The 18174-nt window shown below is 43.9% G+C and overlaps 2 protein-coding genes across 5 annotated transcripts in view; both read left to right on the top strand.

The window, feature by feature from the left end:
- NHS (NHS actin remodeling regulator) overlaps nucleotides 1-4528 on the top strand; it is a 246541-nt gene extending 242013 nt beyond the window's left edge. For all 4 annotated transcript variants that reach the window (XM_086879995.1, XM_086879993.1, XM_086879994.1 and 1 more), the window contains one exon: nucleotides 327-4528. In XM_086879995.1, the coding sequence (XP_086736121.1) occupies nucleotides 327-951 (625 nt within the window). In that variant the 3' untranslated portion in view covers nucleotides 952-4528. The remainder of the gene's footprint in view (nucleotides 1-326) is intronic.
- Nucleotides 4529-7120: 2592 nt separating this feature from the next.
- BEND2 (BEN domain containing 2) overlaps nucleotides 7121-18174 on the top strand; it is a 30526-nt gene continuing 19472 nt past the window's right edge. The window contains exon 1 of the mRNA XM_086879997.1: nucleotides 7121-13800. Within this exon, the coding sequence (XP_086736123.1) occupies nucleotides 13194-13800 (607 nt within the window). The 5' untranslated portion in view covers nucleotides 7121-13193. The remainder of the gene's footprint in view (nucleotides 13801-18174) is intronic.

Raw genomic sequence — 18174 nt, 5'->3', positions numbered from 1 at the left:
GCTGAAATTTGGCATCACAACTGAAATTGAAATTTTCTGATAGATTCTGAATCTGAATGGATTATTGCTGCGTATTGTTATTACCTAAGTTTCTGTATGCATTGTTGTCTTTACAAAGAGCTGGTTGTACATACATTGTCTTGGAAGAGCTGGGTAATGTTGAGAGGGACTCTGCAGCTCAGTGCCATGAATCACTGATTGCCTCCAATATTTTACAGAGGGATTAAAAGAACTCTGGCTAATATGAAAGCATCTGTTAAACTCCAGAACAGTGCTAAGCACTACAAAAATAACGTATGAAACTGTTTTCCTTTGTGTTTTTACAGATCAAAAAGGAAAGTTCTTGGGAGAAAGGATTCTGGAGACCTTTCTGTAAGAAACAGATTGAGACCTTCGTCTGGGACCAGCAGCCAGCCTCCCACCAGCAGCACACTGCCCACCAGCAACATGCCACCAGTGAGCAACGTGGGCACTCCCATTAGCAGTCAGAGGTCCCCGGGGCTCATATACAGGAATGCCAAAAAGTCCAACACATCCAATGAGGAGTTTAAGCTACTGCTCCTTAAAAAGGGCAGCCGATCTGATTCCAGCTACAGGATGTCTGCCACAGAAATTTTGAAAAGTCCTATTTTGCCGAAGTCTCCTGGAGAGTTGACGGCGGACATCCTTCAAAGCATGGAAGAGTCTCCTCCCACAGCGAGCCCTGACGCATTATCGCCGCTCTCCCCCTGCTCCCCCAGGGTCAACACAGAAGGGTTCTCCTCCAAGAACTTCCCCATGTCAGCATCCTCGCGGGTGGGGCGGTCGCGGGCACCGCCGGCAGCCAGCAGCAGCCGGTACAGCGTGCGCTGCAGGCTGTACAACACCCCCATGCAGGCCATCTCCGAGGGGGAGACCGAGAACTCGGACGGCAGCCCCCATGACGATCGGTCTTCTCAAAGCTCTACATAGGCTGGGTGGGTGCCAGGGCCAGGCTGCCAACACCACTCGAGCTCTTAAGGATGTCAACATAAAAGGCCAATGCTGTAGCAATCAAAAAAAAGAAAAAAAAAGAAAAAAAAAAGAAGGAAAAGAGAATAATCGCAGGGCAATATCAATGCTTAGATGTGTTTGTGTTTGGAAGATGCTGGGGAAACAAAAGGACTACAGCTGTAGCTATTTATTACATTACATTTTCTAAAAGGATGAAGATATGCTATGTCTGTTCTGTTTTCTTTTGACTTCATTTGATTTATCCCACTCTCATTTCCATTGTCACTGTAGATTTCAAGGCTATTCACTTTCCATAGAGTTAAAGATGACTTTGGGTGGGGTTTTTTCCCAGAAGCTGCCCATCTAGAAACAAATCCCTCACCGTAGTGCTTCCCTAGGGAGAAAACAAAAAAAAAAAAAGAAAAAAAAAAAAGAAAATGCTCTTGAGAATTGGTATTTTTCTACACTAAAATGAGCTGAAACAAACTTTAGAAGAAATTAACAAAACATATGTAAATATCATATTTTTGATAAAAATTTGTAAATAGAATTATCAAAAAGTGGATGTGGCAAAAGATTTACTGCATTACAACTTTGTTTATAGAAGAGAAACTAATTCAATTGTAATAACTGTATTCTGTGAATACCATTTTCATATCAAACATAAAACATGGCCACCAATAACCACTTTGAGTGTGACAGGCCTGAAGGATGACATTGAGCAGTGGAAAGCAGGAATTTTCCACCTTAGTTAAGGAAATGGAAAGGCTGACTGTGAGAGGATTAAAGAAACCATTTGTCTTTCTAAGGCAGCTCCAAAGAAGCTAACTGGAAAGCATAGCTGGGAGGGTTACCTTGAGGATTGGTGGGGAAAATGAGTGTGATTCGGATAGAACAAAGCTGGGTCTGATGAAAAGCCCCAAAGGGTCCCATCCCATAGCCTCCCCTGGGCCTTCATTCTTGCAGGGATTGCTTCAGAGAGGACAGATGTGAGAGGAAACAGTACTTAACTTTCATATTCCTATTAGGCTATTGGGATACATAACACAGTCATAACCTGGTAACTATAATCTTTAAACACGATTAGTTTCTGGTTCGTAAAGGAAACAAATAAATTATAAGCATGCAAGAAGCGCTTTCGATTTATCAGTAAATATCTGCAATGAGTTTTCAGTGAAGCTTTCTCTTTGTGCTGATGAGATTCATGCTACCTAAATATTTACAAAAATGACACTGTGAAAACATAGCTGGGAAATAGGTATGTGTATGCATTATTTATATTCATTGCTGAGCTGGGAAGGGGAAAGCTCCAGTTCATTTTGCCAGCCACGTACAGTAGGGATCTTGTCTGGGTTTACCAGAAACACAGAACAGGGTGAGGGATTGGGGTGGGGTGGGAAAGGAGACAAATCAAAGTAGCTGCTTTGATACAAATGAAGGCAGGGAGATAAAAACTGAATTACTTGAAGTTAGTTGAATATTCTCATCTTAAAACTGCAGGAACCCATGAGTTGCTTTATACTTTTAATTTTTAAACAGAATAAAACCAACAGGCCTGATTCTCCTTTGGGCCACCACAATTTCCACTGATGTAGCCCCATCTGTGCTACTTAAGATGACAAGGCCCTCTTTATCCAAAACTGATGCAGTTGGTATTGGTTGCTGTAGGATATGGTTAGGAAAAGAGGAAAGGTTAGTGCAGAGAAAATAGTGAAGGAGGAGTGGAGTGTGCAGTAGGATAGGTCAAGTAGGATGGCAGAAAAAGCATTCTTGGATATAAAGAAATCGGCTAAAAGTTGGCTTTAAGCATAAGTAAAGGACTGAGAGACGGGATGCATGAATTCGGGTTTTGAGGGTTTTTTTTCCTTTTAATCATGTAACGCATAAACCTAAGAGTTATTAAAAGAAGGCAGATCATGTTTTAAAGAGGAAGGTTCTACCTAAAACTGTTACAATTTCAAGGAGTCAAAGCAAATCAGAACAGTTTAACATATCTGAAATGTTATTCCCCAGAAGGTTCACATCTGATTTTGTCTAGTGCTTACCACAAGACATATATTATTCAGTTTCCTACTGTCCTCTTGTGTAGCCTGGTTGCATTCAGTTGATGAGGTAGAGTCACTGTGCAGGTGATAGGTGTGTTGGGATGAGGGATGGTCCATCAGTTGAAGGGCTGCAAAATCATCTAAAATAGTAAAAGGTAATGGGAGAAAGGTTTTGGAAACAAAAGGCTTATCACGTTAGTAGCTTAGGTAGGAAAGTAAGTCTGAATTCAAGTGAAGCGAATGAATGAGAATATTTTAAGAGGAAATGTTTAGCATATAATAAATCACCTTCTGGAAAAGAGAAAAAGCTGGTTTAGATAAGAAAAGTCTGAGCAAAGCTAGTTTATGGACAGAAAATCTTTAGTTTGTCATCTTCAGTCATTTTCCACAAAAATTTTACCAGGAGCACTTTTACAAAATGTTTAATAGTCCTGAGTTAAAATAGCCATTCAAAACAGTAAAGAGAATACAGCTGAATTGACTTTGATGATACCACTTTTACCAATCAAAAATTTCACAGACACCCTAAATAAATACATATACACTAGGGGTTTTTTTTTTTACCAGAATGATGAGGCAATACATCGCATACAAAACAAACACAGAATGATCCCACTGAAGTATAGTCTCCTTTTGCTTAATTTTCTAATTTATATTTAGCAGACAGAAACCCAAACAGAGAGGTCCTAAATCCTCTATGAAGAAAAGAGTCCAGAACAAATGTGGGAGTCAGAGGAAGACAAATGGAGGGGAGCCCTGTAGCATTGCATGAGTCCCATTAAGGCACCAGAGGACAGGGGTAGAGCAAAGGGAACATCACTCACTCTTGAGACAGGGTACAGTATGTGCATCAGGTAACTGCTGAACCGTCATTTCAACCTACTGTTGTGTTGCTTGCACGGATGTTATGAAAATTATTTCTTAAGTTATACATCTGTGTTCTGAAAAATAACATTTTCCCCTTTGTTTGTTTCTTATTTTTTTCTTTTTTTTTTTTTCTTTCCCTTTCTGTTTTTGTTGTTGTGGCAGCATAGAGGGCATGGGATAGTTGTAGCAAATAAAGCATATGTTTGCTTTTGCCAAAGGTCAGTGATAGAGTGCATTTGCTGCAATGGTGGCAGATAGAGAAATACTGTAGGTTATGACTTAAAGAATTAAAAAAAAAATTAAGAAGGTTACAGTGTAACTATTTTGGTACTAGCACCAGTTCATGCTGGCAGAAAAGACAATGGTTTATGGACTTGCATCCATTTTGTATTTTTGTAATATTTGTAAATATGAACTTTTTAAATTGTTGCAAATATGGTTTCTTTTGTAAAATGTTTTCAAAGTTTACATTAAATCCAAGCCTTTGTATATTTTAGAGCTGTGCAACACTTTAAGTCTTGTATTTATTTTTAGTAAAAACGGTGACAGTTTCATTGTGAACCCCTCTCAAAAAATGTGTTGGAAAAGTTTGATTACCTAGAAAGTGTGTATAGAAACTGCAAATAAACGTGACTGCAATTAAATCACATGTTCTCTTCACTTTCTTGCAATGAGATGTGAAATCAAATCTACAGACTCCAAGTGTGGTATTTCCCAAGGTCACCCTCAGCACATTACACATTGCAAACCTATTTAATCCTGCTTTCTCTTCAACTTATTTTTTTTCATAAATTGAGTAAGGGAAAATGTCTATCCAAAATATCACTGACTTTTAAGTACCCACCAGTACAATTCTGCCAGAATCTAGTAACTGCTGGATTCGCCCCACAGCTTTTACAGGTAAGAAAAGGGTAAGAGAAAGAAAACTGGGATGAAAAATGGAGAGACCACTGCTTTATCTTCAGCAGGAAAAGGAAACAAAATTGCAACACTTCAGATTCAAGACATAAGAGAATCCAGGGGCTGGATCTTACCAGATAAAGCAAGCCTTAGGCAAAAGTGAGGCCACAGATTATGAACACAAATTTTGAAGAGCAAACACAACTTCATTTTAAAATGGTCCAATTATCAGGTGATTAAGATGTCAGGACATGGAAGCTAAGTGTTTAAACAATAGCACCTCACAGGTCTCTTTGAAAATGGAGATGAAAATGTACATCACAAAACTTTGGTTTCAGCTGTTATCTTTTAAGTAGCCTTGAAACGCTGTACTCGGCGCTTGAAAAATGTATATGGGAAAAAGGCTGAAATGTGCAGGTCTGATGTTACAGAAGGTGTGAAAAAAAGTACTTTGGGGAATGCAGCTGCAATATACATCTGCAATGATAGTTTGCAACAGTATGAGGATTTCCCCAGTGATGTGGTACCTTTAGAGCAGTCTCCAAGTGTGACTCAGTTGGCATAACATTCAACCAAATGGTCACATTGTTAATGATTATTAGGTAGGTAGGTAATTTCCTGTTTACTCGTGTGCCTTTCCCATCCCAAAACCGCAAGTAAGCAAGATCTGTAGCAAAAGCTTAGCCTGTAGGGGAAGACAGAAGCTTCTTTTCATCTCCCCACTGTACATGTGTATTTCATCATGCTCAGTGAAGACTAAATATTAGACTACATAAAACATACCCGGTGCTTTTTTACATATGAAAAGTGTCAGGTCCCAAGAGGGCAATCCTGGGCCACCTGGTCTGGGATAGCCACAAAATGTTGAATCTGAGAGGGCAGTCATGGACTGGTTCCTCAGAGGTACATTTGGGATACCCATGAGCTAAATTATGCTGAAACAATGCCAAACAATCTGTCAAAAAGTTTTATTTATGGCAGAAATGACTTAAATCTTATAATAGGTTAAACAGCCTATGGCAGCAATGGTTTAAATATTTCTGAACAGCACATGGCAACAGTGATTTCTGAACAGTCCATGGATTGACCTTTGCAGGAAAGGATGAAAGGAAGAAGGAATCCACCACTGTGGATCCCACTGTAGTCTGTTTCAAAATATTTTTACTCTCTCAATATTCATTACTCTCTCATAGAGGGTACCACAAATCAAATCATAGCACAGCCTAAGTGAAACTTGTTATATATCTGGTTATAATTTCCTTGATCTTTTCAAGAACTATTGTCTTCCACTAGATCACAACAAATTTGTGCCCACAGATTATCCCATTCTTAGACCACCGAGGCAGTAAAATGACTATTGTTGTCATATTGGATAGACTTGGGTGTTGAGGTCGATGAAAACCTTGACTGAGGGCTGTGGGAAAAATCTTCCTAGTCATGGAGAGCAAAGTATTACCCACACAATCCCCTGTACAGTTTAATGTAAATGTTGCTAGAAGGTTGTTTCCCCTATAGTTATTGGTTCACATTTGCCACAGTTTTTTTCATATCCCTAATCCTCATTCCTGGTTGGACCCTCACCCTCAGACTCCTACTTTAGTTTATATAAATTACTGTAACACCCTGACACCTTGCCTTTTTGGTGCTCCCCATACTGCTGTCTGGATTCTATGCATGTGTTTGTTGTTTTGCTTGGTATTAAAAGCTTTTTACTTTCGGGACATCAAAACATGCCCGTCCTTCTATTATTTGCCACATCATCCCCGGCCGGCCTGGTCTCAAGGTCATGGATCCTCTGTGGCAACACCTGGGTTTGGACAAGTAACTGAACCATCCCTTCAGCACTTCTACTATGCTTTCTCCAATAGGCCATTCTACCACTTCAGCCTCAACAAGACCTGAAACTATTTCTACCCCAACCAGCACTTGTTTTCTTGCTGATTCCTTGAAAGGACTTATATAATCTATAAACCATGTCACCCACAGAGCCTTGTTAGCTCTCAGATGAAGTGGGTGGGGGGTCTTGTAGGGGTGGTGACGAAGGCATGGATTCCACAGTTCACAAGTCACTAGCATCTCTCAATTCCCAGCTTTTCTGAAGAGATCTTTTAACCCCTGAGAGGCCACATTTAACAGTTTTAACTCTTGCAAAGGTTCCCGCTTTTCTTCCTCCTCTCTTGCTATTACCACTACCACTGTGAGGTACCAATTTAATTTTGAAATAATAATACCTCAACATTGTTTAATTTTAATTCTTGAACTGTGGTTATGAACTCTGATTTTTAACTGTAGTTGTAAATCTGGTATTTGATGTTGTTGGGTGGTTAAGATTTTTTCCTTTTATTTTCTTTCTCTAAGGGAATTTTCTCCCTTTTGTTGCTAAGAAACAACAATGACCAGTACTTGAAAGAGACAAGAGGAATGTAGCCAGAGACGAGGGGGAGGAGTGCAGCTAGCTGCTACTCTCCTACCTTTTCTCTTGGGAAGGGCATAGTTACTGTGAGATTTTGGACTGGGGGAAGGGGTTGGGTGCAGCCTCTAGCTCCCTCTCTCTATCGACATGGACATCAGAGGGAAGACATGCTGCAGTTACTGCGGGGAGAATTCGCCACCACAGCAGGGTCCCATCCCCTGCTTTCTTCTACCGTGAGTGGAACTCAGCCCATAGGAGCAGCTGTTGCACTGGGACCTTGTTAACACTCTACCTCACTAGAAAGGACCTTCACCATCTACTCGGGTGCCTCAGGGGAAAACCCAGGACCCCTCGCCCCTCTAAGGGAGCCTCTCTTGGCCACATTTAGGAGCCAGGCTGCTGCTGCCCAACCCCACCATTTATTTCTCTGTCGCTGTTCTGGGTCTTTCACTGCACTGTAACCCCACATCCCCTGCCTGCCGGGACACCCTATGGCACCTGCTACAGCTGCAGGTATACTGATACATTACATTTGCTACTCCACGATCTGCTCACCTCTGCCGTTCCAGCTTGCTGCTTACGAGGTTCCTGCTACAGCTCATTTCACTATCCAGAGGTGCACTGGGACCAGCTTCCCTGGGGGGTTTGTAAAGGAATCCTCTTTTCCATCCTTTCTGTCAGCTGCACCCGCCATGACCACATCCAGCTCCCCCTGCAGGCGTGGGGGAATCATCACCCCTGCCCTGCCCGGCCGGGAGCCAGCGGTGCCCCTGCCAGCCCTGCCCAGAACTGCACCAAAGGGAAGGTGCTGCGGCCGGGTGAGGCTGTTCCTGGGTTTGTGGTTCTGTTTGTTGCTGCTGCCAGTGTGCCTGTTAGCCTGGTTATACATATACACACCAGTAAAGAACTGTTATTCCTTATCCCATATTCCTTCCTGTAAACCCCTCCATTTCTAAGTTACAATAATTCAGAGGGAAGGGTCCAAGGGAGGTTTCCACCTTCCTTGGCAGATATCTGTCTTTGAAAACAAGATAGATACCGAATGGAAAAGTAGCAGAAGGACACATGCTCTAGGAGCTGTGACATGTGAGCACGTGCACAGGCAGCAAGTCCTCATGAAGGGGAGGGGATCGCTGAGGACTGTCTCTGAGCAAGCACCCCCTTTAGGAAATAGAGAAGGGTTCTGTCTCTGGGGACACTTTCTGGTAGCCTATCGGAAAGACAGCCTCCACTACTAGACTCCAAACTGCTCCCTCCACAGTGGGGCAGCCCTTGCTGCTGGGGAAGACTCTTCAGACTATCCAGTAATCTTTCTTGGGTGATCAGACCATGGGAGGAGCTTTGCAGTACATAAACTATTATGGAGTGTGACACATGAGCCTGACAGAACATGCTGAATCCAGTCCCTGCTTGCTCACGGCTAAGCCCTGCCACCTACCAACTGCCCAAATGACCACCTCCGAGCCCTGCACCTAGCCACGCTCCTGGCCCTAGCCTTTGCCCTCTGTTTCCCACTCTTTGCTCACCCTTCTCACCCAGCGTTTGCTCCTGCCACACCTGTCCATGGACCTGCTGCTCTCCTATCCAGCTGTTCCCACAGCTGTCTGCCCACAGTCCTGCTGCAGCCTGATGCAATCCTAGCATGATCCTATCCACTTTCTGCTGCCTTCTCCTGCCTGAGAGCCAACTCACCGAGCATCCTGCTTCTCACTGACATGGGAGACATGCTGCCTGCAGACCGTGGAATTTTCACCCCTCCTCCTGAGAGACTCCCCCGGCTCGCAGTACACAGAACATCAATGGTACATTGCAAAGTCTTGCTGGTCAACCCCTGTCTCTCTCTCTCTTTTTCTGTCTCTCCTCCTTTTCCTTTGCTTCTGCCTTCTCTATTGTCTTCTTACAGCTACTTACTTTCCCTCATTAATTGTTCACAGATACAGTATTGACCTTGTTTACATCTAATGTCACCCTAAGCATTGGTTTAAAAGAATCCCTCACACTTCCCCATGGCGGACATTTAATGGTGTCAGAAGTGGGATCCTCTGGCGAAACAGATCTGTTTTGAGCCACTTAGTGTGGGGCCTAGAAGGAAGTGGCAGAGTGTGCCAGACTGCATTGTTGCATTGCAGCTTAAAGCAAGATCTAAAACAGGAAGGGCAAAGCAGCCATCTCGCTGTCATGTGCTGCTCTAGGGCTGCATTGGCTGCTGCCATGGAAGAACAGGCGGCACACTGCAGCCAGGAGATGATGGTAATCGAGTCCCTGCAGGCACTGGTACAATCCCAACAGACTTGAGTTGCGGGCTTGGAAGGGAGGCTAGAGAAAGAAAAGGCACAGAATAGTGACTTTCAACAAGTTTTACGGGAGGAATTAGTGAGGGGATCCAACACACCAGTGGATGCTGAAGTGTGCTCAGAAGATGCAAGAACCAAATCAGTTGCTCCCATTTATCCATGGAAGCAGCTATCAGAGCCACAGCTTCAGGTGGATGCTGTGCTCTGTGTGCACCCTTTACTAAAAACAGAATACCTGTATGAAAATGACCAGGATCAAGTCCCTAAAATTACTTTAAGGAAGTGCCATTTATGGCTGCTGAACTGGCAAAGTTGATAAAGGATTTCAGTCACTGCCCCAGGGAATCTGAGACACAGTAGGTGTGGTGAGTATCTCTGAGCAGGGTTGGGCGAGGATGACCAGTTCCTTGCAAGCAAGAAGGAAGCCAACAGGTACTTGGGTCCTGGTCCCAGTATGTTCCTCACGTCTAGGGACTCCCAAGCCCTCTGGTCAGTAACACAGAGGGAGGCTTATTAGGCCAGAGGGTTAAACCCCCTAGAAAGTGGCAACCCACCCACTATAGAGGGACCTACTGACTACCTGGTAGAAAGCATGCAAATGAAGGTGTGGCTCAATGCATACAATATTCCTCCTAAGATTCTGTCTATGGGTCTGGCAACCGACAAACCAGAACATTTAACAGAACTCAGAAATTGTGTAGACACATCCAAGTATTGGATCATGCAAAGAATTTGGAGCCTTTACTGCCTACAGCACAGAACTCCTACATCAAGCTCCAACATCAGCCCCACATAACCTCCTATGTTAATGTATCAAGCAGCATTTAGCAAGCAGAAGCATAAAGCAGCATACTGGTCTAGAGAACGCATCCAAATCCACAGAATGTCAATACAATAAAATTCTACTGAAAACTCATTCTTCTGAAACTGCTTCTGGGAATCATCCATGTGATGGTGTAGCTCAAACTAAGGAAGCAGACGACTCTACCCTGCATCAGCATAACGTGCCTGTTCAGGAGACAAACTTTATTTGCCTGACATAGAGCTGCATCAGTCTATATTTGCAGAAAAATCTAAATGTGTAAATTACAGTAAAAAAGCTACTATTCTCATGAAAGAAAAAAAAGAGCATGGTGTACATTACTGCAGAACCAGAATACCCATATGTCTTTGCATTTTGAACACTTCACACTGGGTAGAGTGTGAAGATGAAAGCCCCTTCTAGTTGGTATTCCAAAACTGCATTTCACTTCTGCAGAGGCTGAGGAACGGGTTGACTCCTCAGAAGACAGTGCTACAGAAAGTGATGAATAGTTTGGAGATCAATCTTTCTCCTTTGATAAGAATTAGACACTTTAAAATAGTGTCTCTTGCACCATGCAGGGGAAACAGCTGCAATTGTTAATTAAAAATACTACAATTAAAAAATATTAAGGAATATTAGAGTCAGAAAGGGAGATAGACTGCTAGAACCAAGGTCTGACCTCCCTGAGACAGCAGCAGTCACCAGAAATAATTCAAGATTAAGGGGATCTATCCATTCCCCATCAAGAAGAAGGCAGCAGTTGTAGAAAAACGAGCAAAGAGGGTAATCCATGGTTGGGATAGCAAGCGACACCCTTCTTCCCCCACCTCATCCCCGGGTCCCTCCACACAAGAGGTAAGAGGTTTTGCACATGGAAAGCCAGCAAAAACCTGATGAGGTTTTTGGCACCAAAGGTGCAACCACCATCAGAAAAGAATTAAGAAAGCCTGTGGGTAAGAATTGCAGACCAAGGCAACAAAAGGAATCATGACTGATGTCTAGTATAGGTAGCCTGATCAAGAGGAGCCTATTGAGAAAGTCTTCTTGCTTCAGCTACAGAAGGCAGTTGTTCACAGGCTCTTGTTCTATTGGAAGAGCAGCACCACAAGCTGCAGGCAGGAGACTCCTGGACCCAGTGTTGTTCAGGGCATCCAGGATCCCCCACAACCCTTCGATTTTGCCCTTAGACACATGACTCCCTCACCTCTTGAGACCCCCCAGCTCTATGGTCTCTCCAGTACCTGGCCAGGATTCCCCTGGTCCTCAGTAGCAAGATGCCCTATGGTCCCACTTTTAAACACACCCCTGACTCTGAGGCCACCTCCCTACTTGCTGGACCATCCAGTTTTACCTTCATTAGTGCTCACACATTTCGTCACACACACCTGAACTCATTCCAGGACTGCACCATGGGTACATGGCCTCTCTGACATGTCTGACTCCCATTACTGCACTCAGACCTCCGTACACACGTATGCACATTATCCCAGAAAAAAGCTAAAAGACCCTTTACTATCACCATAGTCTTGTTTGCCCACAATTCACCTCAATCCACCCCTTTCCCTGATCTTTATTCATTTCCTAAACAGAACTTTCCACGTCTCCTTCACTTTCTTTAAAAGGTCTTGGGTTAAACCTGCAGGGACTGCCCTTCTTTTGCCTTGCATAGTTCTGCTGAACTGTACTTTCTTTGACCCTTCAGGCAGTCATAGGCCACTTTGCTGCCCCAAGCCATGAGTAGATCAAGTCCCATAACCACTCACTTCTAATGTTCTTACACTGTGTCACTCTATTTGGGGCATTGGAATGGGCTGCCTGGGAAGACAGTGGAGTGGCTGTCCCTGAAGGTGTTTTAAAACAAGATTTAATATGACTTAGTGCCACAGTTTAGTCAATAGTGTTATAAATGACTCAGACTCCAAATAGGAATGAGTGATAAAAGTTTTATTGAGAATAAAAAAAATCCACAAAGCAAAAGGGACAGTGCTGGAAGCATGGCTGACTACCATGCTCATCCACAAAATGGGAGGCTCTACCTTTTATACACTTGGTGTTTCATCAGCCAAATACATTTTCATAAGCATATTATTAATGGAATACTACATATTCCAGCATTTTCCTTATATATCCCTGGCCCTTCCCAAAGCCTGCTTTGTTAACTCTTCTTTGCCGTCCATTGGTGGAGACCTTGCAAACTGACCGGAGCTGAGGTGTTGTCACGCCAAGTCCCCCCAGGGATAATCCTCCCCCATTGGGCTGCCTGGGGGAAGGGACAGGTGTACACACTTTCCTTCCACATGTCTCTGACAGCCCTGACACCCAGGGTTGTCTGGTGACAACAATACAGAGGGGAAAATAGAGGATTGAAGGGAGAACAAAAAGGGGTCCAAAACCAATGTATAACAACGGAGTCACACATCAAAACAACTTTAAACATGGACAGAACTTCTTTTAACACACAATATTCATTCCTCATTTGCGAGAGCCAATCACCACACCACCTATCTGTAACAGATAACATGGTGTCAGGCCATAGGTTGGGCTGAACGCTTTCAAAATTTGTCTTTTCCAATCTAATTAATTCTTTGATTCTACCCACCACTCCCGAAATATATTCTCCCAGAGAGATTCCTGGGTCTCCAGGGGGGAGCATGAGAACACTCATAGGGCATCTGGGCATGGCGTCTTCTGGATCTGCTGATCCCCAGCCGTGAATCAGAAAAACAGGGGGCTTTGCAGACCACCAAAACTCAAATGTGTGGGTGTGCTAGGAGAACCAGAGGGGTTTGTACCCTGAAATCTGGAGCTGTGAATGGCACAGGCAACACTCTGCCCTCACGCCGGGCCCCAGGGAGCAGCTCGGCAGCCCCGCATTCCCCAGGGGCCCAACAATCTCCATGAACCGGAGCTCGCTGCCCTCAGCATCGCCTCGGCTAGCACGGAGCGTGGCAGCGCCAGGGAGCCCAGAGAGGCGTGGGGAAATCCCAGGCATTTTCCGTAACTCGAGAGCCGTGCCCGTACCTCCGGCAGGCTGCTGGTGTAAAAGCCCTGCCGACGGACTAGCTGCTCCCAGAGCGGGCCAGCTGGCTGCTGCGGCAACAACAGGGCTGCTAGGGGAGCGGACGGCCTGGCCGGATACTGAGGGACTGGGGCAGCTGGCTCGCTGGCTGCTGCAAGACCGGACCGGCTGTTTAGCTGGCCAGCTGGCTGCTGCGGGGGCGGACCGCCTGTTTGGCTGGCTAGCCGGCTCCCTCGCTGGCGAACTACTGCGCACCAGCCGCGGCACAGCCCCCGCGCTCCCGTTTCCCGGGCGCGCCCCCGCACCCAGCGCGCAGCCGCACTGCTCCAAAACAGTTTCTTGCTCACGTCGGAGAAGCCGCTTCCGTTTCCAACGCCGCATTCCGGCCACACCTGCCCGTGCCCGAGCCTCGGCTCGCTCCGCCGCCCGGCCCGCCCGAGGAGGACCCCGCGCTCAGCCGCCCCAGCAAGCCATGTCCGAGGAGGGTAAGGTTCCCGGCCGGCCGGCTCGGGAGGCGAGCGGAACGCGGCGCCGCCGGGGCGCGGAAACCCTCCCTCGTCGTTCGTAACAGCCCCAACGGCCGCTGCCGAGCCGGCCGGGCCGCGGCCACCGCGCCCGTCGCTATTCGTCCGTTCCCGCGCGGCCGGCGCTGCCATTGGCTGCCGCTCCTGCCCGTCGCCGCCGCGTCAGCGCCGGCGGGTCTCGCGGTGAGGGGCGCGGCCGGCGCCGCTCATGGCGGGCGGGGCTGCGCCTCTTCCCCCCCCACAGGGCGTGCGGGCCCAGCGCGACCCCGGGGCTCTCCGGCGGCATGTGTGCTCTTCGGACAGGACTCTCGGGGAAGTTAGAGCTCAGAAGTAGTGTGGCAACAGCTTGGTTGTTGTGGTTCCGGTGTTGGTGCTGGGGGAAGCTTGTGCTTTCCATATCCTCAAATGGCAGCTGAGCGTAGTGGCAGTATGTTGCAGGGTGTCAGCTTTGACCGGTTCCCCTAGCGCTGCAGTTACCCGGATACAAAACCGGAGTGAGACAGAGATGAATGATACTCCTCAAGTGAGAGGCCTGACGTAATGAGTTGTCTATCGGAAGGCACAGTGCAACTTAGAGTGTCTTAGACTTCAGACACCTTGACTTCGGACCAAAGCAGGTCTTTTTCTGGCAGAAACGTGCTTTGCCTTGCCCTTCAGAGGAGAGATGTTTATAATAGACTCAGATTAGTTTGTGCTCATTTAAGTTGTTGCTGTCACAGACCTACCCTATAAAGAAGTTCCAGTTGTGTCTTGCTCAGATGACAAATTTCCTTGTATGATTTCATTGTTCAAGGAACTATTGTGATTAGGAAATAGCCGGTTCACTGTGCAGTTCTGCAAGTGTCAACATGAATTAAAGGGGTAGGACTGCGATGCAAGAGGGTAGGAGCATAGCAATTGTGATATAACCTTTATTAAATAAATGTACACGGTGATATGTTTGTTGGTCCTTCTCCTTTGTTCTCAATTCTTTGGTTTCCTGATTGGCTTTGTCTGTACCTCAGTAATCCTAGCAAATACTAAGCCTGTACTAATCCCTGTCAATAGAAAAGATAGGCCATTAATAATATTTTTCAAGCAAAAGCTGCAGTACGAGCTCCAATCTTAATAAACACCAAAGGTCTTTGTGTGAGAATGGCTTTACCTTGACTTTCAGTGGTTTTATCATTTCAGTGATCTAAATATGACATGTAAACATACAGGAAGACTGGTTTTATTATTTTGCTTCTCTCCATAGTACTTGGTTTGTATGAGCTTAGCATTCATTTCTGTTGTCTTAGTTTTTTGCAAAATCTGACAACAGCATTTAATTCTAAATTAACTGTTTCAGTGTTCAGAGACTGTAGGTAAGCATTTTATCTCTGGTATTCTGATGTCTCTGATCCCTGACCACATATCTAGTGGAAGGACTAAACAATCAGAAGTATGCTAAATTCAAGAATGTTACTTGAGGTGAGTGCTATGAGTGCAACCATTTTTGTCTGAGTGCAGTATTTAAGTCTTTTTGTAAAATCTGGTTTGACTTACACAGAGCTTGCACAGCTGGTTGTTGCACCTGGGTGTGTTGAGATAATGTTTGTGGAAATACAGAGGTGTGTCTAACTAAACTCTTAGAAAATTGAGAAAACCCACCAGATTTCTGTGAAAAGTTTTTAGTGATTTTGTAAGAACCCCTCTAGGAACTGTGTAGTAGAGGCAGAGATAGGATTTAGTACTAATTGGTGCTTTCATTCATCAATCTCATCTACCTCCCTTTACCATTCTGTATTTGATGTTTATAATTTGTGTTTCTTCAACAAGTAAGAGCATTCATTGGGTCATGTCTGATTCAGTACAAGTCTTCCCTTATTCCATTGGCTTATGTGATGTATTTTATTAGTAACATACTTGGGGAAAGAAAAAAAATAGTCTGTCATCTTGTCTTCAGACCAGCTGATGCATCAGATCTGGTTGTATTTCTATGCTTGTAGATGTCATTATCATACTATGCACAAATTTGCTTAAAACTCTCAGTTATATCTTCAGTGAGACTGAGTTAATAGGCAAATGATTGCTTAGAGTTGTGATGGGATGGTACTAACTCTGAAAGGCACTGGTGTTCATGGGTTAGGCACTGGTGTTAGTTTGTTGTTTTGTGTATGTTAGCACAAGTGTCATGCCATAAATAGCACAGGAGCTAGTTATGATCCAGGTTAAGGCTAGCTGTCTCTCCTGTTGTGGCTTAGTTTCAACCCAGGTAAGTTCTTTATTTATTTGGGTGGGGTTGCTTTGCTTGATTTGTTTTGGTATGTAATTCATAGTTGCTCGAGTTTTGTTGAGCTTTAATGGTTTTCCTTTCATTTCTGCCTTTGAAAGAGTTCGAGTTTGTTTGTTTGCTTGGTTTTAGTGTTTCTTGATGTTTAATATTAATATTGATTATGTTAATAACCACTTTTAAATATATCTTTCTGTTGGTTACTGGAAATAAATTCTTTGTGATGATTGGCTTCACAGTGCTGCATAAAAGGCTGTAATTGAATATAGTACAGGGTTAGGCACAGAGTTGGATGGTTTTGGGTGTAAATAATTCTAGAGTAAGTGCCTTCAACCTGATGATTTTGTGCAGAAGTGAAGACAAGTCTCCTGATTCATTCTAAATAATGAGCTTAAACATCTTAGAAGTTAAAAAGATCACCTCCAATCTTGTTTTTTTAATACAGTCATTTCACTGGACTGCTCTGTCTATAAATGTCTTTCTGTACAATACACATTTTTTTATGAACTTCAAACTTCTAGCATATCCTACTTCTCTACTAAGCATTCTAACAGCCCCATTCTAAGTCATAGCCTATATTGTATAACTCAGAGTATGCATTGAGTTTGAAAAGGAAATTAGTTATGTTTTCTAATTTTAGATGACTGTTACTTAAGTTTTCAAACAGAAATTCAGAGTTCTCCTAAAGTGATAACTTGATCCAATGATTGGATAAATCGGTCTATTTAGTAAATCTTACTAATGTGTAATCCACTTCACAGTAAAAGCCATGTTTGAAATATATAAACTTGAAATATTTCCTTAGTCACACTTTTAAAATTTATAATTTCCTTTCAAGACTTACCAGAAACATCTAAATATCTATGTAATGAAATTTTCTGTCAGTGGAGTGAGTAAATGTATGTAAATTACTAACTTGGCACAAGAAATGCAGCTGCATCTTCATCCAAGTCAGAAGTAAAAAACACTTGATGGCTTCATTATTTTCAGGAGCACAAATTAATCCATAGAATTTGGCAATTTGTGGTTTCTGCCTGAGAGTCAGGTGTTTGGTGCTATATTTGTATGGTAATATTCTCTATTCCCAGCACTTTAAGGAAGCATCAAAATTATTTATAATTGCTTAGAGGACTAAGTTGCAGTGTATTTCAGATTATGGGTAAACCGCTAGATACTTTTCTTGTCACGAGTTTTTGAAGGTGTGAATAATATTCTATATTCTAATATTCTGTAAGTACATCCTCAACAGTCTTAAATATATTCCTCTTGCTGATGAATGTAGCCAGATCTACAGCAAAGACATTTAAGTTTGTCCACTGACTTTAGAGACCAGGCAACTAGAATGCAGTAGGGAAAGGAGGAAGTGGTTGGGATAAAGCGGTGAGTAAACAGTCTTGGAGCTGCTTTTCTTACTGTTGCAGTGTGACCAGTCATACTAATAAGCCTTCCTGGAAATGGGTGGTGTATTTTAATCTCCAGGTTTCTTGACTGTCCATGTAAAAGTGCTGTTCTGAAGACAGAATAATTTCCTTTCTATGTATGAAAGCAGCCACGTTCAGCAATGGGTGATGGAAGTAAGTTAAAATGCATGGGGATGAGGAAGATCCTGGCCATCACCTGAGAGGTTTGAAGGAGAGATTACTGCTTGTTGCTGCATTGCTTCCACAGCATTGTAGAAATGTGTTGTAGGTTGGGGTTTTTTGGGGTGTTTTTTTTAAGTTGAGGTGGTTTTCCTTTCTGTATTTTCCTGTTGGGTTTATGTTTGTTCTCCAGCTGTGAGCTGCTGTAGCTTCAGGCCTTGGAAACACTTTCTGCTGAGAGTCCACTGCACTGTTGAAATTCTGGTTTTGAAACTTACTTAAAGGGAGGGTGGTAGATGGTATGGAAAACTGAGCTTTGCTTTCAGTATCAACTACTTGTAGAAACTCTCATAACTTCTGATTATACTGGCCTTCCTCTAGTCCAGATGGAGGTGCTTTGACATTGCCAGGGCTTTTCTATATGCTGGTTGTGCAGAATTTCCCCTTTTCTATACTCATCACTGTCTGCTGTAGATTTGAGTGATGTAGTTGCTGATCAAG

Source organism: Cyanistes caeruleus, chromosome 3 (assembly GCF_971803275.1).
Source record: "Cyanistes caeruleus chromosome 3, bCyaCae1.hap1.1, whole genome shotgun sequence".
NCBI classification, from domain to species: domain Eukaryota; kingdom Metazoa; phylum Chordata; class Aves; order Passeriformes; family Paridae; genus Cyanistes; species Cyanistes caeruleus.
Note: the sequence above shows the minus strand (reverse complement) of the source record. Positions and strands in the feature narration are given on the sequence as shown.